This window comes from Oncorhynchus keta, chromosome 34 (genome assembly GCF_023373465.1).
Source record: "Oncorhynchus keta strain PuntledgeMale-10-30-2019 chromosome 34, Oket_V2, whole genome shotgun sequence".
NCBI classification, from domain to species: Eukaryota; Metazoa; Chordata; class Actinopteri; order Salmoniformes; family Salmonidae; genus Oncorhynchus; species Oncorhynchus keta.
Window position 1 is genome coordinate 68,279,514 of NC_068454.1, and position 26,285 is coordinate 68,305,798.

The 26,285-nt window shown below is 43.3% G+C and overlaps 1 protein-coding gene across 1 annotated transcript; it reads right to left on the reverse strand.

Annotated features, from left to right (window-relative positions):
* Positions 1-716: 716 nt before the first annotated feature.
* Positions 717-26,252, reverse strand: LOC118367733 (tRNA (guanine(10)-N2)-methyltransferase homolog). The gene is made up of 13 exons (XM_035751362.2): positions 25,939-26,252; positions 25,669-25,734; positions 24,158-24,231; positions 23,924-24,005; positions 23,738-23,830; positions 23,440-23,574; positions 22,989-23,145; positions 22,797-22,877; positions 22,093-22,257; positions 21,834-21,906; positions 21,504-21,638; positions 12,281-12,401; positions 717-1,249 (listed from the first exon to the last, which is right to left on the reverse strand). The coding sequence occupies exons 1-13, from the start codon at positions 26,014-26,016 to the stop codon at positions 1,100-1,102; spliced, it is 1,410 nt and encodes a 469-aa protein (XP_035607255.1). The 5' UTR covers positions 26,017-26,252; the 3' UTR covers positions 717-1,099.
* Positions 26,253-26,285: the final 33 nt, after the last annotated feature.

Genomic DNA, 26,285 nt, shown 5'->3' on the forward strand with positions numbered 1-26,285 from the left:
TTCTCATCTTTCCAAATTGTCAAAGGTAGACTGGTATGATTCAGGCTGCATCACAAATGGCATCCTATTTCCTATATAAACACCCATAGGGCTCTGGTCAAATGTAGAGCACTATACAGTATAGTATAAGTGTGTGCCATTTAAGACATACCCACCGTCCTCAAAAGCACTGCCCCCCCACAAACACCAGGCCTCCTCCACAAAAGTATTTCCTTCAGTCACACAAACATCACTTCACACAACACCCCCAAGGCTTGGACCATGCAGGGTGGCCAAGATGATGGCATCACTTCTCAAGAGCCAACGTTAGATAAACAACACCTTCACTAAAAGAACACACAGTTGAGCATTTCCCAGATTCTGCCAATGATGGCAAAACAAACAAACCATGGCTGGCACTTCAGAAACGTATTCTGTGTCTTTACAATAAGGAGCCGTTCGTTTCTTATAATGTCCGGATATAAAAGCTTGAGAAACGACTTGTGTGAAACAAGTTTGTCCCTTGTCTCATCTGGAATCATGCAGGGATACTGTCAAACTGTTATCTAAATGCCCTCTGGTACATGGATACAGCTACCTGAAAGTAAAGCCCTTTAACAGTACTCTAGACACTTAGGGCACTCTTGAATCAAGTCTGATAATGTGCTTGCTGGGATAAGACAAAAAAAGAACACAGAAAGATGTACAGCATTGAGAGCCCTTAAATCTCCTGCCTCCAATAAATAAATAAATACATATTTTAAAATGGTGTTTATTCGTTCACAATTCACACTTATTACACAAAGGGCAATAAACATCAAACAATAAAAAACATATTTGAATAGAAAATGAGACATTTAAAACAGGGAGCCCTATGTCCCCATGGAGTCCATTGTAAACCATAGGCAGGTGTCGGCCCAATCCTAAATGGAGTCCTAGAACCTTCACCTAATGCTCTTGTGCAGATATGTGAGGATTCGATTTGTATATGCAATATGGTGAAACTTTCAAACAGCAAGGTGGAGTTATTACCATATCGATTGCACCGGTGAAATCCTCTCCACAATTGCATACTGGCTTAGGGGTCCATTTGGAATTGGGCCATCCTGTGATCCTTACATTACTCCCCACCGTTGGTGGCCATCTTGGTCTCCTCCTTTCCTGTCAATGTCCTCTTGCTGATGCCGCTGAAGTACTTTTCCCTGAAGGCGTTGTGGCCTTGGTACGGGCTAAAGTGAGGGTCTGACAGGTGGGCCAGCGCATCTGTCTCCTATAGAGAGAAAATACAATTTAGCCCCATATACCAACAGAATGTTCTTAGTACAATTATACCTCTTAAATTTGCGAAAAAAGTGTGAGGGTTTGCCTTCACAAAGCGGAACCAATTCACCTACAACATCGGTTAAGTAAACAAATTTAACGTCATAAAAATGCCTTTGAACACAGGCGAAGGAAGAAAGAAATCAGATGATATCAGACCTCTGCCAGGTATCCCATTAAACTAACCAAACAACCACAGGATAAAATTATCACCTTGTTTTCCACCTTGCCGTCACAAGCTCAGTGTAACAATAATAAAATGTTAGCAGAGTGTTAAGTTCCTCATATTGTCCTGGTTAGGGCTTTGGCCAGGTCGTTAGGCAGTGTTTGGCAGGCCAGCAGGCAAGAATGTGCCGGGGTGGACAGAAAGTTGGATGGAACGGGAGGGATGGTGAGAGGGATGAGGAGTAATGAGGTGTCGGGGATGCAGAGTGCTAGAAGGGAAGACTCCACAGCTGGCCTGCCATTCGTCAACACAACCTCTCTCTGTCGGCCCTGGTTACCACTGCCAGGCAACCTGTCATGGACCTAGAGATAGTTTCCTTCAGTCTCCACCACATCCAAGAGCTTAAAGAGCAATCCCAGATATGAAGCTCCTAATACTTCCTTAGAGCAGGGTATTCAATAACCACAGAGGTCAAAGTTTTCCAGGTTATATTTTCTACCTGGTAGTCAATGATAGGCCTAGAGTTCACACACCTGTCCCAAATCTGAACATTTCCCAACACAACCATACACCAAACCATTCAACACAGAATATAAAAGCTCAGCAACTAACTTCAAAGTGCTCCGTGGTAGGAGTTAAAAACACAAACATCACTTCTGAATGGAAGCAGTTAAATTCACACAAACTGACACTGCAAACTCTCTCAAACACACACACACAACCAACACTGCTGTCCCATGACAGAGACATTGAACCACTGGACACTTCCCATTTCCCACTGAGTATTTAAATACTCTATTCCCATCATAGCTCATTCTAATAATTCTACTACTGTACTTTGTATTTAGTGACTGTTTATACCCACAGCATATCTTCTTTACATAATGGATTATTGACATAGCTCACTAATATATTTACTGCTGTACACATCATTCTTAGTACATATTGTGTAAATTGTTCCAGTGTATACATACAGTGCCTTCGGAAAGTATTCAAACACCTTGATTATTTCCACTTTGTTACATTACAGCCTTATTTATCCTCAGCAATCTACACACAATATCCCATAATAACAAAGCAGAAACAGTTTTTTAAAATTTGTGCAAATTTACAGAAATACTTTATTTAAGTATTCAGACCCTTTGTGATGAGACTTGAAATTAAGCTCAGGTGCATCCTGTTTCCATTGATCATCCTTGAGATGTTGCTACAACTTGATTGGAGTCCACCTATGCTATATTGAATTGATGGGAAATTATTTGGAAAGGCACACAAGTCTATATAAGGTCCCACAGTTGACAGTGCATGTCAGAGCATAAACCAAGCCATGCGGTCAAAGGAAATGTCCGTAAAGCTCCGAGACAGGATTGTGTCGAGGTACATATCTGGGGAAGGGTACCAAAACATTTCTGCAGCTTTGAAGGTCCCCAAGAACACAGTGGCCTCCATCATTCTTAAATGGAACCACCAAGACTCTTCTTGAGCTGGCCGCCCGGCCAAACTGAGCAGGGCTTGGTCAAAGAGGTGACCAAGAACCCGATGGTCACTCTGACAGAGCTCCAGAGTTCCTCTGTGGAGATGGAAGAACCTTCCAGAAGGACAAGCATCTTTGCTGCACTCCACCAATCAGGCCTTTATGGTAGAGTGGCCAGATGGAAAAAAACTTCAGTAAAAGGCACATAACAGCCCGCTTGGAGTTTGCCAAAAGACACGTAAAGGACTCTCAGACCCTGAGAAACAAGATTCACTGGTCTGATGAAAACAAGATTGAACTCTCTGGCCTGAATGCCAAGCGTCACATCTGGCACCATCCCTACGGTGAAATATGGTGATGGCAGCGTCATGCTGTGGGGATGTTTCTCAGCAGCAGGGACTGGGAGACTAATCAGGATTGAGACAAAGATGAACGGAGCAAAGTACAGACAGATCCTTGATGAAAACCTGCTCCAAAGCGCTCAGGACCTCAGATTGGAGCGAAGGTTTACCTAAAAATCCTACAATGTGATTTTCTGGATTTTTTTCTCTCATTCTGTCTGTCATAGTTGAAGTGTACCTATGATGAAAATTACAGGCCTCTCATCTTTTTAAGTGGGAGAACTTGCACAATTGGTGGCTGACTAAATACTTTTTTGCCCCACTGTATATAGCTCTACGGACAGTTCCTTGGACTTTATGGTATATTTTCTGCCCTGGCATACACCGTCAACTGCGCGGCATTTTATGAACAGGTTTTTCTTTCTAAATCATGTATACATAATAGAATTGACCACAGGTGGACTCAAGTTGTAGTGACATCAACGATGATCAAAGTCAATTGGATGCACCTGGGCTCAATTTGGAGTGTCTTATCAAAATTAGTTCTACATTGTAGAATAATAGTAAAGACATCAAAACTAGGAAATAACACATGGAATCATAGAGTAACCAAAAAAAGAAGTGTTAAATAAATAAAAATATATTTTATATTGAAATTCTTCATAGTAGCTACCCTTTGCCTTGATAGCTTTGCACAATCTTGGCATTCTCTCAACCAGCTTCACCTGGAATGCTTTTCCAACAATCTTGAGTTCCCACATATGTTGAGCACTTGTTGCCTGCTTTTCCTTCACTTTGCAGTCCAACTCATCCCAAACCAGGTCGGGTGATGCAGCATCACTCTGCTTCTTGGTCAAATAGCCCTTACACAGCCTGGAGGTGTGTTGGGTCATTGTCCCGTTGAAAAAAACAAATGATAGTCCGACGAAGCACAAACCAGATGGGATGGTATATCACTGCAGAATGCTGTGGTATCCATGCTGGTTAAGTGTGCCATGAATTCTAAATAAATCACTGACAGTGTCACTAGCAGAGCACACCCATACCATCACACCTTCACGGTGGGAACCACATTTATTTATTTTTATTTTACCTTTATTTAACTAGGCAAGAACAAATTCTTATTTTCAATGGCGGCCTAGGAACAGTGGGTTAACTGCCTGTTGAGGGGCAGAACGACAGATTTGTACCTTGTCAGCTCGGGGATATGAACTTGCAACCTTTCGGTTACTAGTCCAACGCTCTAACCACTAGGCTACCCTGCCGCCCCATGCGGAGATCATACTCAGTTCACCTACTCAGAATCTCACAAAGACACAGCGGTTAGAACCAAAAATCTGAAATTTGGACTCATCAGACCAAAAGTACAGATTTTCATTTTAAAGTCCATTGCTCGTGTTTCTTGGCCCAAGCAAGTATCTTCTTCTTGTTAGTGTCCTTTAACAGTGGTTTATTTACAGCAATTCAAATTCACACAGTCTCCTCTGAACAGTTGATGTTGAGATGTGTCTGTTACTTGAACGCTGTGAAGCATTTATTTGGGCTGCAATTTCTGAGGCTGGTAACTCTAAGGAACAGATCCTCCACAGCAGAGTAACTCTGGGTCTTCCTTTCCTGTGGCGGTCCTCATGAGAGCCAGTTTCATCATAGTGCTTGATTGTTTTTGCGACTGCACTTGAAGAAACTTTCAAAGTTCTTCAAATGTTATGGATTGACTGACCTTCATGTCTCGTAATGATGGACACTCGTTTCTCTTTGCTTATTTGAGCTGTTAATTTACATGCATTCCAGGTGACTTACCTCATGCTTGTTGAGAGAATGCCAAGAGTGTGCAAAGCTGTCATCAAGTCAAAGTGTGGCTACTTTGAAGAATAGAATAGCTCATATATATATATATATATATATATATATATATATATATATATATATATATATATATATATATATATATATATTGATTTGTTTAACACTTTTTTGGTTACTACATGATTCCATATGTGTCATTTCAGAGTTTTGATGTCTTCACTATTATTCTACAATGTAGAAAATAGTAAAATAAAGAAAAACCCTTGAATGAGTAGGTGTGTCCAAACTTTATACTGGTACTGTATGTATGTAAATGAGATATTTCTGTAGACAATTGAGAGAAAAAAACCCGATGTAATCCATTTTGAATTCAGGCTGTAACAACAAAATATGGAATAAGTCAAGGGGTATGAATACTTTAACGGAACTGTATCTATATATAGTAGCATGCTATGAGATATGTTCCAGGTTTGGGGCACTGGGAGTCAGAGAGATTCCAGAGTGTGTGTGTGTGTGTGTGTGTGTGTGTGTGTGTGTGTGTGTGTGTGTGTGTGTGTGTGCGGTGATTCGCGCAGGGCTTTCCTTTATGGGAACAATTTGGTGTTTTGAAGTGAAGAGGTTGTCAAATCCAAAGATGGATTATTTTCCATAAAATGTGTGATTAAGTCATTTAAGTGCTGTATATAAAAAACGTCAATCATAGCCAGATGCTGAGGTTTACTGCAGACTGAGAGAAGCACCATCGACATCCCCCTTAACTGTAACTGTGTTGTATTGCACGTGAACGTTTAAAGAACACACACAGACAACTCATAGTAAACATTAAAAAAAGAAACGTCCTCTTACATGTCAACTGCATTTATTTTCAGCAAACTTAACATGTGTAAATATTTGTATGAACATAAGATTCAACAACTGAGACATAAACTGAACAAGTTCCACATACATGTGACTAACAGAAATTGAATAATGCGTCCCTGAACAAAGGGGGGATCAAAATTAAAAGTAACAGTCAGTATCTGGTGTGGCCACCAGCTGCATTAAGTACTTCAGTGCATGTCCTCCTCAAGACACCTGCAAGTTCCCTGACATTTCTGGGGGGAATGGCCCTAGCCCTCACCCTCCGATCCAACAGGTCCCCGACGTTCTCAATGGGATTGAGATCAGGGCTCTTTGCAGAACACTGACATTCCTGTCTTGCAGGAAATCACGCACAGAACGAGCAGTATGGCAGTCGTCATGCTGGAGGGTCATGTCAGGATGAGCCTGCAGGAAGGGTACCACATGAGGGAGGAGGATGTCTTCCCTGTAACGCACAGTGTTGAGATTGCCTGCAATGACAACAAGCTCAGTCCGATGATGCTGTGACACACCGCCCCAGACCACGTCGGACCCTCCACCTCCAAATTGATCCCGCTCCAGAGTACAAGCATCGGTGTAACGCCCATTCCTTCAACGATAAACGCAAATCTGACCATCACCCCTGGTAAGACAAAACCATGACTCGTCAGTGAAGAGCACTTTTTGCCAGTCCTGTCTGGTCCAGCAACGGTGGGTTTGTGCCCATAGGCGACAATGTTGCCGGTGATGTCTGGTGAGGACCTGCCTTACAACAGGCTTACAAGCCCTCAGTCTAGCCTCTCTCAGCCTACTGCGGACAGTCTGAGCACTGATGGAGGGATTGTGCGCTCCTGGTGTAACTCGGGCAGTTGTTGCATCCTGTTCCTGTCCCGCAGGTGTGATGTTCGGATTTATCGATCCTGTGTAGGTGTTGTTACACGTGGTCTGCCACTTCGAGGATCCATCCTGTCCATCCTGTCTCCCTGTAGCGATGTCTTAGGTGTCTCACAGTACGAACATTGTAATTTATTGCCCTAGCTACATCTGCAGTCCTCATGCCTCCTTGCAGCATGCCTAAGGCACTTTCACGCAGGTGAGCATGGACCCTGGGCATCTTTCTTTTGGTTTTTCCAGAGTCAGTAGAAAGGCCTCTTTAGTGTCCTAAGTTTTCATAACTGTGACCTTAATTGCCTACCATCTGTAAGCTGTTAGTGTCTTAATGACCGTTTCACAGGTGCATGTTCATTAACTTCTTTGGGACTGGGGGGCAGTATTGAGTAGCTTGGATAAAAAGGTACCCAGAGTAAACTGCCTGCTACTCAGGCACAAAAGCTAGAATATGCATATAATAGTAGATTTGGAAACACTCTGAAGTTTCTAAAACTGTTTGAATGATGTCTGTGAGTATAACAGAACTCATATGGCAGGCAAAAACCGGAGAAAAAAATCCAACAAGGAAGTGGGAAATCTGAGGTTTGTAGTTTTTCCAAGTCATTGCCTATCAAAGATACAGTGTCTATGGGGTCATATTGCACTTCCTAAGGCTTCCACTAGATGTCAACAGTCTTTAGAACCTTGTTTCAGGCTTCTACTGTGGAGGAGGAGAGAATGAGAGCTGTTTGAGCCAGAGGTCTGGCAGAGTGCCATGAGCTGATCACACGTGCGCGCCCGTGAGAGGTAGCTGCGTTCCATTGCATTTCTAAAGACAAAGGAATTCTCCGGGTTGGAACATTATTGAAGATTTATGATAAAGACATCCTAAAGATTTATTCTATACATCGTTTGACATGTTTCTATGAAATGTAATAGAACGTTTTGGACGTTTCATCTGAACAAGTGATCACGCATAATGTATTTGGATTTACTTGACTAAAAGCGCGAACATAAAGGAGGTATTTGGACATAAATGATGGACTTTATCGAACAAAACAAACATTTATTGTGGAACTGGGATTCCTTGGAGTGCATTCCGATCAAGATCATCAAAGGTAAGTGAATATTTATAACGCTATTTCTGACACCTTTCCTTCTTCGGAACATGGCTGGATGTGTTTCTGTGACTAGTGCTGACCTAACATAATCGCAAGGTGTGCTTTCGCCGTAAAGCTTTTTTGAAATCTGACAACAGTTGCATTAAGGAAAAGTTTATCTATATTTCCATTCATAACACTTGTATCTTTTATCAATGTTTATTAACTGTTTATTAGCTAACTGCCAGCCCCTGCTAACTGCTTGCTTGCTAACCCGGTCTGCTAACTGCTAGCTCGTTTAGCTGTGGCCTACTAACTATTAGCATCGGCCTGCGAACTGTCTGAATCGCTGTGTCCCCAGTCAGCCCAACCACTCACTGGACCCACTAGACGCATGCCTCTCTCTAATATCAATATGCCTCGTCCATTACTGTCCTGGTTAGTGATTACTGTCTTATTTCACTGTAGAGCCTCTAGCCCTGCTCAATACGCCTTAACCAACCATGTTGTTCCACCTCCTACATATGCGATGACATTACCTGGTTTAAACGTCTCTAGAGACTATATCTCTCATCATAACGCAATGCCTAGGTTTACCTCCAACTCACATCCTACCTTACCTTTGTCTGTACACTATGCCTTGAATCTATGCTATCGTGCCCATAAACCTGCTGCTTTAACTCTCTGTTCCGAACGTGCTAGACGGAAACAGTTCGTATAGCATTTAGCAGTACCCTTATCCTACTTCTCCTCTGTTCCTCTGGTGATGTAGAGGTTAATCCAGGTCCTGCAGTGCCTAGCTTCACTCCCACTCCCCAGGTGCTCTCATTTGTTGACTTCTGTAACCGTAAAAGCCTTGGTTTCATGCATGTTAACATAAGTAGCCTTCTCCCTAAGTTTGTTTTACTCACTGCTTTAGCACACTCTGCCAACCCGGACGTCTTAGCCGTGTCTGAAACCTGGCTTAGGAAAACAACCAAAAACCCTGAAATCTCCATCGCTAACTATAACATTTTCCGCCAAGATAGAACTGCCAAAGGGGGCAGAGTTGCAATCTGCTGCAGAGATAGTATGACACCCTGCAGAGTTCAATCTAGGTCTGTGCCCAAACAGTTCGAGCTTCTACTTTTAAAAATCCACCTTTCCAGAAATAAGTCTCTCACTGTTGCCGCTTGTTATAGACCCCCCTCAGCTGTGCCCTGGGCACCATATTTGAATTGATTGCCCATCATCAATCTTCAGAGTTCATACTGCTAGGTGACCTAAACTGGGATATGTTTAGCCCCCCGGCCGTCCTACAATCTAAGCTAGATGCCCTCAATCTCACACAAATTATCAAGGAACCTACCACGTACAACCCTAAATCCGTAAACATGAGCACCCTCATAGCTAGCATCCCGACCAACTTTCCCTCTAAATACAACTCTGCTGTCTTCAACCAGGATCTCAGCGATCACTACCTCATTGCATGCATCCGTGATGGGCCAGCGATCAAACAACCACTCATCACTGTCAAACGCTCCCTAAAACACTTCAGCGAGCAGGCCTTTCTAATCGATCTGGCCCTAGTATCCTGGAAGGACATTGACCTCATCCCGTCAGTAGATGATGCCTGGCTATTCTTTCTAAGTGCCTTCCTCACCATCTTAAATAAGCATTCCCTATTCAAAAAATGTATAACTAAGAACAGATGTAGCCCTTGGTTCACTCCAAAGTTAACTGCCCTTGACCAGCACAAAAACATCCTGTGGCGTTCTGCACTCGCATCAAATATCCCCCGCCATATCCAACTTTTCAGGGAAGTCAGGAACCAATATACTCAGTCAGTTAGGAAAGCTAAGGCTAGCTTTTTCAAACAAAAATTTGCATCCTGTAGCACCAATTTCAAAATGTTTTGGGACACTGTAAAGTCCTTGGAGAAAAAGAGCACCTCCTCCCAGCTGCCCACAGGCTAGGAAGCACTGTCACCACCGATAAATTTACGATAATCGAGAATTTCAATAAGCATTTTTCTATGGCTGGCCATGCTTTCCACCTGGCTACCCCTACCCCGGCCAACAACTTGACAAAGCACCCCCCTCTCCTTCACTCAAATCAAGATAGCTGATGTCCTGAAAGAGCAGCAAAATCTGGATCCCTGTAAATCGGCTGGGCTAGACAATCTGGACCATCTCTTCCTAAAAGTATCCGCCAAAATTGTTGCAACCCCTATTACTAGCCTATTATACCTCTCTTTCGTATCGTCTGAGATCCCTGAAGATTGGAAAGCTGCCCCAGAAATCCCCCTCTTTAAAGGGGGAGATACTCTAGACCCAAACTGTTACAGACCTATATCCATCCTGCCCTGCCTTTCTAAAGTCTTTGAAAGCCAAGGTAACAAACAGATCACCGACCATTTCGAATCCCATCGTACCTTCTCCACTATGCAATCTGGTTTCCGAGCTGGTCAAGGGTGCACCTCAGCCACGCTCAAGGTCCCAAATTATATCATAACAGCCATAGATAAAAGAGTACTGTGCAGCCGTCCTCATCGACCTGGCCGAGGCTTTCGACTCTGTCACCTCATTCTTATCGGCAGACTCAATAGCCTTGGTTTCTCAAATGACTGCCTCGCCTGGTTCACTGACTACTTCTCAGATAGAGATCAGTGTGTCAAATCGGAGGGCCTGTTGTCCGGACCTCTGGCAGTCTCTATGGGGGTGCCACAGGGTTCAATTCTCGGGCTCTTGCTGGTGGTGATTCTCTGATCCACCTCTACGCAGACGACACCATTCTGTATACATCTGGCCCTTTCTTGGACACTGTGTTAACAAACCTCCAAACAAGCTTCAATGCCATACAACACTCCTTCCGTGGCCTCCAACTGCTCTTAAATGCTAGTTAAACTAAATTCATGCTCTTCAACCAATTGTTGCCCGCACATGCATGCCTGCCCAGCATCACTACTCTGGACGGTTCCAATTTAGAATATGTGGACAACTACAAATACCTAGGTGTCTGGTTAGACTGTAAACTCTCCATCCAAACTCACCTTAAGGATCTCCAATCCAAAATTAAATCTAGAATCTGCTTCCTATTTTGCAACAAAGCCTCCTTCACTCATGCTGCCAAACAGACCCTCGTAAAACTGACTATCCTACCGATCCTTGACTTCAGCGAAGTAATTTATAAAATAGCCTCCAACAATCTACTCAGCAAACTAGATGTAGTTTATCACAGTGCCATCCGGTTTGTCACCAAAGCCCCATATACTACCCACCACTGCGCCCTGTATGCTCTCGTTGGCTGGCCCTCGCTACATATTCGTCGCCAAACCCACTGGCTCCAGGTCATCTGTAAGTCTTTACTAGGTAAAGCCCCGCCTTATCTCAGCTCACTGATCACCATATTAACACCCACCCATAGCACGCGCTCCAGCAGGTATATCTCACTGGTCATCCCCAAAGCCAACACTTCCTTTGGCCGCCTTTCCTTCCAGTTCTCTGCTGCCAATGACTGGAACGAATTGCAATAATTACTGAAACTGGAGACTGATATCTCCCTCACTAATTTAAACATCAGCTGTCAGAGCAGCTTATCGATCACTGTACACAGCCCATCTGTGAATAGCACACCCAACTACCTCATCCCCATACTGTTATTTGTTGTTGCTCTTTTGCAGCCCAGTATCTCTACTTGCACATCATCATCTGCACATCTATCACTCCAGCGTTAATGTTAAATTGTAATTATTTTCCCACTATGGCCTATTTATTGCCTTACCTCCCTAACCTTACTACATTTGCAGACACTGTACATAGATTTTTCTATTGTGTTATTGACTGTACGTTTGTTTATCCCATGTGTAACCCTGTGTTGCTGTTTTTGTCACACTGCTTTGCTTAATCTTGGCCAGGTCGCAGTTATAAATGAGAACTTGTTCTCAACTGGCCTACCTGGTTAAATAAAGGTGAAATAAATAAAATAAAAGTGGTTTATGGTTCATTGAACAAGCATGGGAAACTGTGTTTAAACCCTACAAATGATCTTTTTAAGATGGGGTCCTGAAAAAGGGAAGTTTCTTTTTTTGCTGAGTTTATGTGCATGCTCGTACATACAAACACGGCACAAACATATTCAGTGGCACGGGTACTTTACTCTTTAGATACATGTAATTCATAGTAAGCGCAACACGAAAACCTACAATTATATGGTGTTGCAATCATATTCACAAAGGGATCCACCTACCTTTTCGAAATGGGTGACGTTCCACTCAAATGCATACACACGCTCGTAACAGCACAGTCAGATGCACACACTCAGGGTAGTACAAAAGGAAAAACACACACACATGGGTGGGCGGAGAGACAGACACATACAGATGGAAGCACAGACAGACACCCACCTCTGGTTCCTTGATCTTCTCCATGGTGATGAGACGTCTGGAGGTGTGGCTGGAAAGGGTCTGTTCACAGTTACTGACCAGTCTGAGACAGGCATTCAGGGGCACCATCTCTTCACAGTACCTACAAAACACACACACACTCTACTGGTGAATCATTATGGTTGAGTACATTTTTAAACAGCTGGTCCTGTACTGTAGCATGAACCAACATGTGTAAAGGGTTGATGGGTCCAAATTATCCTCCAAACCACAATATCTGCATCTCACCATACACTCACCTGCAGAGTAGACCGGCCTTAGCCTCCATGTAATCCCCTCAAAATGACACTACATCCAGGCCAGGTCAGCTCTCTCTCCATTAAACTCAACCCAGATCAGCTCTCTCCTCCCTCCCTCTCGCTTACTCTCTCTCTCAACCCTCTTTCCTGCTCCCAACTCTAGACCATTTCTCTCTCAGCTCCAGGCCTTTACTGACCATGTCATGATCTGACTGAAGTGGACAAAAGCCACTGTGAAAAAGGTGAACTAGATTAGATTTAAGATATCGGGAAAAACGTAGTCTTGTCAGGAGTGCTGTGTGTGTGTGTGTGTGTATGCATGTGTTCTTGTGCATGTCGGCCAAGCACCACAACTAAAGCTGTCCAGGGCAAGGTACTGTATTTATTAGGATCCCCATTAGCTAGGGTCAAAGCTGAAGCTACTCTTCATGGGGTCCATGAAACTTGACATTAATAGACCATTACAGATGAAGGAAAGGGAAAAAAAGTATTTAATCCCCTGCTGATTTTGTACGTTTGCCCACTGACAAAGAAATGATCAGTCTATAATTTTAATGGTAGGTTTATTTGAACAGTGAGACAGAATAACAACAACAAAAAATCCATAAAAACGCATGTCAAAAATGTTATAAATTGATTTGCATTTTAATGCTATTGAATACAAGTGCCAGCTTCTGATCCTAACCACAGATCCTAAACACTAGATATAATCTCACAAAATGTGGAACCACCTGTGTCCTTGGTTCTCCCGTTTGACGTCAATACTATTCATAATAATAATAATGTGATTAATAGATAGATGCTATTGATTGCAAGTGCCTGTAGAATACAGGCCTCTAGTGTGTGTGTGTTTGTCAGCACTGTGACCAAAGCAAGGAATTCCTTCTACCTGCCAATCACATCTTATTACTGGGTAGCTGAACCTTCCACATGGGCCGTTTGGATGATAGACTAACACACTGCACTATACTTTAGTGAACACTTGTTGGGCGGTAGAATGTAACACACTGCACTATACCTTAGTTAAGTTTATGGGCGGTAGAATGTAACACACTGCACTATACCTTAGTTAACAGTTTACGGGCGGTAGAATGTAACACACTGCACTATACCTTAGTTAACAGTTTATGGGCGGTAGAATGTAACACACTGCACTATACCTTAGTTAACAGTTTATGGGCGGTAGAATGTAACACACTGCACTATACCTTAGTTAACAGTTTATGGGCGGTAGAATGTAACACACTGCACTATACATTAGTTAACAGTTTATGGGCGGTAGAATGTAACACACTGCACTATACCTTAGTTAACAGTTTATGGGCGGTAGAATGTAACACACTGCACTATACCTTAGTTAACAGTTTATGGGCGGTAGAATGTAACACACTGCACTATACCTTAGTTAACAGTTTATGCGCAGTAGAATGTAACACAGCAATTGTTTGGTTTAGTTCATTTCTATGCACTAGACAGGGCGAAGGACGTAAGTTACTATGAATAGTATTGACATCAAACTGGAGAACCAAGGACACGGGTGGTTCCTAATTTTGTGAGATTCTCGCTAGTGTTTACAGAACAACTGGTTCTGAGAGATTAGGATCAGGAGCTGCAGTTGTAACAGTAAGCAACTAACTAAATGGATGACTGCAGTGTAGCCGTTATTATGAGTACAGGTAGATTACGAGAGAGTGTTTGTTTGCATATGTAGCACTTTCTCCTACCAGCACCACACTGGGCCAGATTTTCACCCTACTGTTTGTCTCCTGGGTTGCCATGGCCACTGTGGAATTACAGGCCTCTAATGTATTGTGGATAGTGTGTGTGTGCATGTGCGCGCGAGCTTCGGTGAGCACCCTGAACAAAGTGGGCGTTAATTCTTCCTGCCAATCACCTCTTATTACTGGGTAGCTGGATCTGCCACATTGGCCGTTTCATTTAAAGATGGGTGGGGCTGAGCCTTTCACTTTCAATACAGCTTTTTCCATCCTCAGACAAAGAGAGTTGAAACCTCTGTGCAGATGCTTATAAGCAGCACAGGAGACTGCTGAGGGGAGAACGGCTCATAATAATGCCCGGAATGCAGTGAATGGAATGGCATCAAATACATCAAATCAAAATGCATGTCACATGCGCCAAATACAACAGGTATAGGTAGACCTTACAGTGAAGTGTTTACTTACAAGACCTTAGACAACAATGCAGTATATAAAAAAAGATTTAAACAAAAATACCCCCCCCAAAAATAAGAACAAGAAATAAAAGTAACAAATAATTAAGGAGCAGCAGTAAAATAACAATAGTGAGGTTATACACAGGGGGCACCGGCACAGAATCAATGGAAACCATGAATTTGATACGATTTAAAAAATTCCACTCCAGCCATTACTACGAGCCTGTCCTCCCCAATTAAGGTGCCACCAACCTCATGTGATAGGCAGGCAGACTAGGGGTCAGGTTAGAGGCCATTTAAGCCCAGTAGGCTGAGGTGCAGTAGACTAGCCCATATCTTCTGCCTTTATTTCCAGGTCAGGGCTCTATACTGATTTTTTTGGACAAGGGGCACATGTGTGCCTATGTTAAAAAATGTAGGAGCACACAAAGAAATTTAGGAGCACAATGAAATATATTTGACGTAACAAGCCGTTTTCTTTGTAGCAATGGCGCAAGGGTGACGGTCATGAATCTACTCCGTGTATTCTCCATGGCACTCAGGGGCTGCCGCACACTTTTTTTTTTATTGTCACTCTGGTGCTCCAAATAAATGTGTCAGGTCTCACAGCAAAATATTTAGGCACATATGCAAGTAAAATGGTTACACTGTACAGCCCTAATGGTATACTGAAGGTCAGAGACACGGGCATTAAGCACAAGGATCTGTCTCTCAGTAAGGCAGCAGCAGGAGTGTTGTAGACGAAAGGAAGTTGATAACCCCTTAAACCAACCATGGGGATTCAAACCCCATCAGCTTCCTGTTAGCTTTGCACTCTGCTTCATTAGCGCTGTCTGGCTTATGACTTTTATCCATAGAGAATGATAGAAACCTCTAGTGACCAAAAGGCTATTTTAGCATGGACAGCGCCATTGAGGGCTTCCACCATGCTTCGGCCATTTTAATGTAGTCAACTCGGTGGCGATTCCTATGGGTTGTAGCCTCCATGGCGCTGCCCATGCTGTCACAGATGCCATAATAGCACAGATATAAAGATGAGTCCTCTATCTCTCTCTATGCTTAAGCCTCAGAGATAATGGGTCTGGTCCCTGCCAAGGCGCTGCGGCAGAGGAAATGGTAAAAGACACCACCGCGACTGGAAAAGTTTTGAGCTAGTTCAAACTTAAACACAGCATCAGAGGGGGGAGAAAGAGAGTGACTAATGAGCTTGAAAAGCCACAGAGTTAATTGAAACACTGAAAGGCAGCTGAGGCATGGGGCAAGGCAGTGCTCATCATGACGACGGCGGAAATGTTTTAATTGGCAGGCTTGGGGGACCTCATCACTCAGGCCTGTGACCAGTGTTAGGGGACCCCGTATTGGCCTGCGTCTCGTCCGACCTCGGCCCAACACAACAGTAACACAACACAACACAGCAAATATTTTTTTCCTACAGCAGCTGCACTGCAACCCCCCTGTGACACCAGTGTTTACAAACAAGCATGTTGCTACACAGTCCTGTCCCCTTGGACCATTTAGTCACCCTGTTCTATGTCAAAGGTCCACTGCAGTAACAGTAATTGGTGAATGGCGACATCTAGTGGTGTAGTATATCTCGCTCTCTCAGGACAGACTTCGGACCACCTAAATCTAACCAGCTTAGACATCTACTATTAATGTTTCAACAGTGTTGAACAGATCAGGACCTGGAGACAGGCTGTGTTTGGTCAGTGTCAGCCAATCAGCATGTCTGGCCTCATGGGTTTATTTTGGCACTCTGCCCTGAATGATACAGGGTCAGGAACTGCTAGGGGCTACACACCCAGAGTGAGGAGCAGAGCAGAGCACAGGCACACACAGAGGCACACAGTCAGTCAGACAGAGGCACAAACACACACACTCTCTCTCTCAACCACCACTTCTAAGGGCTGTAGCCCTCTCTCCCTTTCCTTGTCTTATTCAGTCAGTGTGGGGAACTCCAGTGTCTGTGTCACAGACAGTCAGGGGGAACTGCTGGAGGTGAGCGTGAGGTGTTATAGAAACATCACAGGGCTGTGGTGCATGGTCTGGTCTCATCTTCCTGATGCTCAAACCCTGCCCTTTAATCAGTGGCCAGGAGTCCCAGGGCCCAGGGACCTGTATCCTGTCCACACAGTAAACCAGCTGTATGGAACAATACACCCAATATACCTCAGGACACCTGCACACTGACCAGAACACCACTAACCCCAGGCCTGAAGACTTTATGGGACAGAGAATGAGATGTACTGATGGGAATAAACCCCTGGTCCTTACAGAGAATATGATGCTTATGAGGGGAAGAGGTGCAGGGAGAAAAGCCTGTATCTAAACTAGAATGATTCGTTAAGCAAATCTAGTACAGTAGCAACACTTCATCAGGGTGAAGGCTCAATCACCAGTGTGACTGTTGCCCTCGAGTGTATTTTAAATTATTTTAATGTCACCTTTATTTAACCAGGTAGGCCAGTTGAGAACAAGATCTCATTTACAACTGTGACCTGGCCAAAATGTACCCTCAAGTAGATAATGAAACATGTTAAATTTGGTTTAAATAATGAAAAACAAAGTGTTGGAGAAGAACGTAAAAGTGCAATATGTGCTATGTAAGAAAGCTAATGTTTCAGTTCCTTGCTCAGAACATGAGAACATATGAAAGCTGGTGGTTCCTTTTAACATGAGTCTTCAATATTCCCAGGTAATACGTTTTAGGTTGTAGTTATTATATAACTATTTCCCTCTATACCATTTGTATTTTATTAACCTTTGACTATTAGATGTTCTTATAGGCACTTTAGTATTGACAGTGTAACAGTATACCCTCCGTCCCTCTCCTCGCTTCTCCCTGGGCTCGAACCAGCAACACAACAGCCACCACATCGAAGCAGCGTTGCCCATGCAGAGCAAGGGAAACAACCACCCCAAGGCTCAGAGAGAGTTTGAAACGCTACTAGCGCGCACTAACTGGACAGCCATTTCACTTCGGTCACACCAGCCTCATCTCGGGAGTTGATAGGTTTGAAGTCATAAACAGCGCAATGCTTGATGCACAACAAAGAGCTGCTGGCAAAACGCACGAAAGGGCTGTTAGAATTTATGTTTAGCACCTGCTTCTGCCTACCACCGCTCAGTCAGATACTTAGATACTTGTATGCACAGTCAGATTATATGCAACACAGGACACGCTAGATAAGATCTAGTAATACCATCAACCACGTGTAGTTAACTAGTGATTATGATTGTTAACTGTAAGGTTGCAAGATTGCATCCAACGAGATGAAAGGTAAAAATCTGTCTTTCTGTCCCTGAACGCATTCTTCTCCAACACTTTGTTTTTGCATTATTTAAACCGTTCCTGGGCCGTAATTGAAAATAAGAATGTGTTCTTAACTGACTTGCCTAGTTAAATAAAGATTAAATAAAGGTGTAAAAATTGTTATGACAACTTGAAATCGTCCCGAATTAATCGGCCATTCCGATTAATCGGTCGACCTCTAGTGCAGACTATGTACAAGTAGAGATACTGGGGTGCACAAGAGCAAGAGGATAAGTAACAATATGGGGATGAGGTAGTTGGGTGTGCCATTTACAGATTGGCTATGTACAGGTACTGTGATTGGTAAGCAGCACTGACAGCTAATGCTTCAATTTAGAGAAGGAGATATGAGACTCCAGCTTCAGTGATTTTTTTTACAATTCGTTCCAGTCATTTGCAGCAGAGAACTGGAAGGAAAGGCGGCCAAAGTAAGTGTTGGCTTTGGGGGTGACCAGTAAATATACCTGCTGGAGCGCGTGTTACGGGTGGGATTTGCTATGGTGACCAGTGAGCTGAAATAAGCCGGGTTTTACCAAGCATAGACTTAAAGATGACCTGGAGCCAGTGGGTTTGGTAATGAAAATGTAGTGAGGGCCAGCCAAAGAGATCATACAGGTCGCAGTGGAAGGTAGTATATGGGGCTTTGGTGACAAAAGAGATGGAATTGTGATAAACTACATCCAGTTTGCGGAGTAGTGTGTTGGTGGCTACTTTGTAAATGACTTCACCGAAGTCAAGGATCGGTAGGATAGTCAGTTTTACGAGGGTCTGTTTGGCAGCATGAGTGAAGGAGGCTTTGCTGCGAAATAGGAAGCAGATTCTAGATTTGATTTTGGATTGGAGATGCTTAATTTGAGTCTGGAAGGAGAGTTTACAGTCTAACCAGACACCCTGATATTTGTAGTTGTCCACATATTCTAAGTCAGAACCGTCCAGAGTAGGGATGCTAGGCGGGCGGGCAGGTACGGGCAGCAAATCGGTTGAAGAGCATGCATTTAGGATTACTTGCATTTAAAAGCAGTTGGAGGCCTCGGAAGGAGTGTTATGGCATTGAAGCTCGTTTGGAGGTTTGTTAGAAGTGTCCAAGGGAGGGACGGATGTATACAGAATGGTGTCGTCTGCGTAGAGGTGGATCAGAGAATCACCAGCAGCAAGAGTGACATCATTGATATATACTGAGAAAAGAGTCAGCCCGAGAATTGAACCCTGTGGCACCCCCACAGAGAATGCCAGAAGTCCGGACAACTGCCCCTCCATTTTGACACACTGAACTCTGTCTGCGAAGTAGTTGGTGAACCAGGCGAGGCAGTCATTTGAGAAGCCAAGGCTATCGAGTCTACCGATAAGAATGCAGTGATTGACAGAGTCGAAAGCCTTGGCCAGGTCGATGAAGACGGCTGCACAGAACTGTCTTTTATCTATGGCGGTTATGATATCGTTTAGGACCTTGAGCATGGCTGAGGTGCACCCATGTCCAGCTCGGAAACCAGATTGCATAGTGGAGAAGGCACGGTGGGATTTGAAATGGTCGGTGATATTTTTGTTAACTTGGCTATCAAAGATTTTAGAAAGGCAGGGCAGGATGGATATAGGTCTAACCGTTTGTGTCTAGAGTGTCTCCCACTTTGATGAGGGGGATAAACGCGGCAGCTTTCTAATCTTTAGGGATCTCAGACGATACGAAAGAGAGGTTGAATAGGCTAGTAATAAGTAATAGGGGTTGCAACAATTTCTGCGGATAATTTTAGAAATAGAGGGTCCAGATTGTCTAGTCCATCTGATTTGTAGGGATCCAGATTTTGCAGCTCTTTCAGAACATCAGCTGTCTGGATTTGGGTGAAGGAGAAGCAGGGGGGGACAGCCAGGTGGAAAGCATGGCCAGCTTTTTTTATTTATTGAAATGATCGATTATCGTAGATTTTTTGGTGGTGACAATATTTCCTATCCTCAGAGCAGTGGGCAGCTGGGAGGAGGTGCTCTTATTTTCCATGGACTTTACAGTGTCCCAAAACTTTTGGGAATTAGTGCTACAGGATGCAAATTTCTGTTTGAAAAAGCTAGCCTTAGCTTTCCTAACTGAATGAGTAGGTTGGATCCTGACTTCCCTGAAAAGTTGCATATTGCAGGGGCTATTCGATGCCAATGCATAATGCCACAGGATGTTTTTGTGCTGGTCAAGGGCAGTCAAGTCTGGGGTGAACCAAGGGCTATATCTGTTCTTAGTTCTACATTTTTTGAACGGGGCATGCTTATTTAAGGAAAGCACTAAGGATAGAGGTAAGCACTTTTAAAGAGCAACCAGGCATCCTCTACTGACGGGATGAAGTTAATGTCCTTCCAGGATACCCGGGCCAGGTCAATTAGAAAGGCCTGCTCGCTGAAGTGTTTTAGGGAGAGTCTCACAGTGATGAGGCGTGGTCGTTTGACCGAGGACCCATTACGCACGCAGGCAATGATCGCTGAAATCCTGGTTGAAGACAGCAGAGGTGGATTTAGAGGACAAGTTGGACAGGATGATATCTAAGAGGGTGCCCATGGTTACGGATTTAGGGTTGTACCTGGTAGGTTCATTGATTATTTGTATGAGATTGAGGGCATCTAGCTTAGATTGTAGGACGGCTGGGGTGTTAAGGGCACAGCTGGGGGCTGAAGGGGGTCTATAACAAGCGGCAACAGTGAGATACTTGTTTCTGGAGAGGTAGATTTTTAAAAGTAGAAGCTTGAATTGTTTGGGCACAGACCTGGATAGTATAACATCCTGAAGAGTTCTATCTCTACAGAAGATTGCAACTCCGCCCCCTTTGCAGTTCTATCTTGTCGGAAAATGTTATAGTTAGGGATGGAAATTTCAGGACATCCGGGTTGGCGGAGTGTGCTAAAGCAGTGCATGAAACAAACTTAGGGAGGAGGCTTCTAATGTTAACATGCATGAAACCACGGCTTTTACGGTTACAGAAGTCAAGTAATGAGAGCGCCTGGGGCTTGGGAGAGACTAGGTGCTGCAGGCCCTGGGTTAACATATTCTGTTCCTCTGGTGATGTAGAGGAGTAGGATAAGGTCTAACAGGGTAAAGGGAAAAAATAACATTTATCAGCAGGAAAAACAGCTGACTGGTGAGGTTGACCCTGTGTGCAATAAGGTCTTATCAAATGCTGTTTGTATCTATTCAACATCACAACAGTTGATGACAGTGCTATTTGGTTTACAAATAGAGAAGAGGGAGACTGTGTAGACGATACATCTGTGAGCTCAAACCCATGTAAAAACCATGACGATACATTAGACTGAACAACACCAGATGTGAATATTTGACAAATTCAAACTAAAGAGCTTTAACAGGAAGTGCTGTATCCAGGGACCACAGATGGATATTAACCATGTACCTCTATGTAGGTAACTCTGGTGCAATACTGGGGATGTTGTGAATGGTCCCTTACAAATAAACACGTCAATACTCACTCTGGCCTGTAGATTGGTAGCCAGTAGACTAGCCGTCCCCCGATGACCAGGTGGTGAGCTGAGAAGTTTAACAGGTCAGTGAAGATGTCACTCAGGTGGTAGGCCATGGAAACGGGGACATGGCTGTCTCCAACACTGGATGAAAGATAAAGAGTCAGTTACTGCAGTGAAGATGCCTTTACACAGATTTAACATCATCCGAGAGGACTTTATATATCTCTAGTGTATCTATTGCTTGCTTGCAAGTTTTATAGGCCATCTTTTTCAAAACTGAGCAAATATACAAAGCACTATAAACAACACAGACTCAAGAGAAAGATGAAGACGTACTAGTCTTCAGATGGCTTCACACTGTCCTTCTGAGAGCCTGTTCTCCTGGTTGACTCCCGAATCCCATAGGGGGCTGAGAATTAAACAAACACAAAAATGAAAGACAAGAAATTTGAACAGACTTAAATCCGAACAAATCACAAAGAATGTGGACTTCAGACTAAGACGTTTTACTCGTGTATGACTGTACAAGAGACATTACTGGATGGAGGACCCGACATGGGAAGAGAACACACAGAGCACTAGGATAAGAACTTACGGTCAGTGATGATGGTATCAAAGAGCACTCCGTCCCTCCAGATAGGCTTGGAGGCGTCAGACACAAGGACGTCCACATACAGCTTCTCTGAGCCGTACTGACGCAGGTTGGCTCTGATGTTCTCATCTGGACCCCTCCACTTCTGGTTCTTACGACTCGCTTTGCCTGAAAAATAAACCAAAATACTATTATACAGCAATGCACTGGGTTATAATTAGGGCCGGGACGATACCAGCATCGCGATACTCCTTAGTATCGTGGCAAGGAAACAAAACACAAAGTGGATTTAACTTCTTTAGGAAAACATCCCTAATGTTGGAAACATTATATTGTCATCCAGATTCATATTTATTTTCCAAGCTATAGCACACAATATTTTACATGCACACAGGTGTAAAAGGAGCAGTAGAGTTTGATCTACTTCTTGATTTCTTTGCCATGTAAAAAATAGAGATTGTGGTTATCGTCCCGTTCCTAGTTGTAATCATATCACATATCAAGTGTTAGGCCTATAGGACAATACAATTGGATTTGAGCATGAATATGAGCACAGGAAAAATTGAAGTATTTAAAAAGATGATAGAAAGAGCATAACCAACAATGTTCATCATATAAATGGATTAACTCGCTTGCCAAAGCACAAGATGTTTAGCTCTGGGTTCCAAAGTAAGAGGAAGTAAACAAGGCCATTTCTAGTATATTACCTATCCCATGGATGGTGTTGTAATCAATATCTGTTCCACAGACATATGCACCAAAATGAGAGCATGCAACCAGGAGGCTACCTGAGAGAGAGAAAAAATATCCAATAAGCACAGACTATCCTTGGGTTCAGCGAAGATGCAGTGTATTTCTGCAAGTGTCAGTTCAAAGACCAAAAGTAACTTTTCTCTTACCAGTCCCAACGAAAGGGTCGTAGACCAGGTCGTAAGCTTTGACCCTAGCATGGTTGGCCATGATAAAAGACAACCCAGCATCCATACTGGTGTTACCTATGAAGTGCCTGTTCTTCACACTGTGAGAGCGAATCAACTCGCGCTGGCCATCTGCAATCTAAGGAACATACAGTTGATAAGACAAGATCAAATATAGGCTTACCTTTATCACTAAATTAAACAGTGCTTCTCAACCTGGTACCTGGCTTATACACGGGGGACTTGGGAAGACTCATAAGGACATAGGCCTCATAATAAGTTTCACAAGAGGGAATACTTCAGGCAGACCAAAATGTGATTGGCAACCAAAGAAGGTTAACAACCACTGCGGTAAATAACATGAATGAGTTACAGTAATTACTAATTTGTATAATGACACAGAAATTAAGGAGCACACAGCATACTGACTCACCCATCTCCCAAAGTAGATGTAGAGAGGCTCGTCTGGGATGTCGTTAGGGTCAGTTCCATAGTCCTCCAACAGACAGAAGATGTGTTTAGGGTTCCTTAGATTGACCCTTCCCTCGAAGGAGAGATATTCCATTGCCTTGGGGGAGGAAGACCACAGGGTAACTTGTCCAGGTGTCATGGTGCATACTGCATATCAGTGCCTCCCTTTAACACAATAGTGCAGTACAAAAGGTAGAGTAAATTGACTTTTCTGGGCTCAATCTTAAATACACATTTCAAGTCAAGTGTATCATACTCACATCTATCTTCTTAATTCTATCTTCGAACTCTAGAGTCTTGTTGAAAGTGTAGACATTGATTTTGTATGTGGAGTCTTTTTGTAGGAAGGGTGACTGTTGGGAGAGGTAAATTTACACACATTAGATACTCCACATTAGTGGAGTAGTTTGCCCTCTATTTAGATAGTAATGTAATTTCTCACAAACCATGTTCTCTGTTGGATATTTCAAGAGCGAGGTCCTGAGTTCAATGTGTGTTCTGCCATGACCCCACAGTTCAAATGCAGACCTAGGTGATAAACAAATAACCACAAAAAGATCATTACAATTACTGTGACATTCATGTTGAGAATCACCTCAGAAGAGAAGGGCTGATGAGCAATGCTGCAGTACCCATCTAACTCTTTTCATTGCAACTCCATTGTTGACTGTCCCACTTACTTTGCACAAACAGTTCTGGCCATGATGCTGTTGACATCTTCCTCTGACAAGCCATTCAGGCGCCAGAATGGAGACTGGGGAGAAGAATAGCAGATTTTAGGATTTGAGTAGCCTATGCATGGACACATGGCCAACTTCTCCCTTCATTATGGGCCGGCAAAGGATTATTGGTGTCTCTGAGGGGTCTTTGGCCTGGTTTGCTAACTACCTCTCTCATAGAGTGCAGTGTATAAAGTCAGAAAATCTGCTGTCTCAGCCACTGCCTGTCACCAAGGGAGCACCCCAAGGCTCAATCCTCTTCCCAATTTACATCAACAACATAACTCAGGCAGTAGGATGCCCTCTTATCCATTTATATGCAGATTAATGTGTTAAACACTCTACAACAAAGCTCTCAATGTCCAACAAGCTTTCCCTACTCTTAACCTTGTGCTAAACACCTCCAAAACAAAGGTCATGAGGTTTGGTAAGAAGAATTCACCTCTTCCCACAGATGTTAATACTACCTCTAAGTGTTTAGAGCTTGAGGTAGTCACCTCATACAAGTACTTGGGAGTATGGCTAGATGGTACACTGTCCATCTCTCAGCACATATCCATGCTGCAGGCTAAGGTTAAATCTGGACTTGGTTTCCTCTATCGTACTCGCTCCTCTTTCACCCCAGCTGCCAAACTAACCCTGATTCAGATGACCATCCTACCCATGCTAGATTACGAAGACATAATTTATAGATCGGCAGGTAAGGGTGCTCTCGAGCGGCTAGACGTTGTTTACCATTCAGTCATCATATTTTCCACCAATGCTCCTTATAGGACACTCATCTGTAAATTAGTCATCTCTGTATACCCGCCTCAAGACCCACTGGTGGATGCTTATTTATAAAACCCTCTTAGGCCTCACTCCCCCCTATCTACTGCAGCCCTCATCCTCCACATACAACACCTGTTCTGCCAGTCACATTCTGTTAAAGGTTCCCAAATCACACACATCCCTGGGTCGCTCCTCTTTTCAGTTTGCTGCAGCTAGCAACTGGAATGAGCTGCAACAAACACTCAAACTGGACAGTTTTTTCTCAAACTCTTCATTCAAAGACTCAATCATGGACACTTTTACTGACAGGTGTGGCTGCTTTGTGTGATGAATTGTTCTCTACCTTCTTGCCCTCTGTGCTGTTGTCTGTGCCCAATAATGTTTGTACCATGTTTTGTGCTGCTACCATGTTGTGTTGTCATGTGTTGTTGTCTTGCTATGTTGTTGTTGTCTTAGGTCTCTCTTTATGTAGTGTCTCTCTTGTTGTGATGTGTGTTTTGGACTATATTTATATTGTATTTATTTTTAATCCCAGGACTCCCGTCCCTGCAGGAGGCCTTTTGCCTTTTGGTAGGCCGTCATTGTAAATAAGAATTTGTTCTTAACTGACTTGCTTAAATAAGTTAAAAAGGTCAAATACAATTTTAAAAATTGGTATGGCTATCAGGCAAATAATACATATGGACACTAACTTATTTTACCTTTTCTTTGAAGTTTTCACCTGGATCAAACGGTTTGCCCCTGAGGGACAGCAGCGCCCTAATCTCCTGTAATGTTACGATGTACAAGAAATAAAATCAGAACATTTCTGAAGAATTCAAACATGACAGCTTGCAGCTTGTAACGTTACTAGCTTAGCAAGCTAATGTATCCGGAGAAATGCCGTAATGAGACACCCAGATCTTTAGAGGTGGAGATAAATAACACAACATGTACAGTTTGACAGAGAGGTACGACATTGATATGCATACCGGTAGCCTGAAGTCAACATTGTCGTGGGCCAAATGTATCAAATATTGTAGGCATGTTCTGCTACAGTGGATCGCCATGTTCGCGTTCCCACGCAAAATACATCCGGCTAGAAACCGCGTCCCCGCGAATAGTAGTTCCTGTCAGTTCCAAAAATAAATACCAATTTACCAGCAATGAATGTGCATTGCATGTATTTTGGCAACGCAAAATTAAAGAGTATGTTTCAGTTTGGTCATTAACGTCCAAATAATTGTGTGCTTATTATTCTGTATAGCTGCTACATAACTGCTTCATAAATTAGGGTGAATCATTTTACTGTAGAGAGAGCTAATGATCCACCAACTAA

Excerpts from the sequence above, each read along its gene's own strand:
- LOC118367733 (XM_035751362.2), bottom strand. The coding sequence starts at position 26,016 with ATGGCGATCCACTGTAGCAGAACATGCCTACAATATTTGATACATTTG. Across the intron at positions 25,735-25,938 it reads ATGTTGACTTCAGGCTACCG|GAGATTAGGGCGCTGCTGTC; the intron begins GTATGCATATCA and ends GTAACATTACAG. Across the intron at positions 21,639-21,833 it reads GTGAAGCCATCTGAAGACTA|TGTTGGAGACAGCCATGTCC; the intron begins GTACGTCTTCAT and ends TCTTTCATCCAG.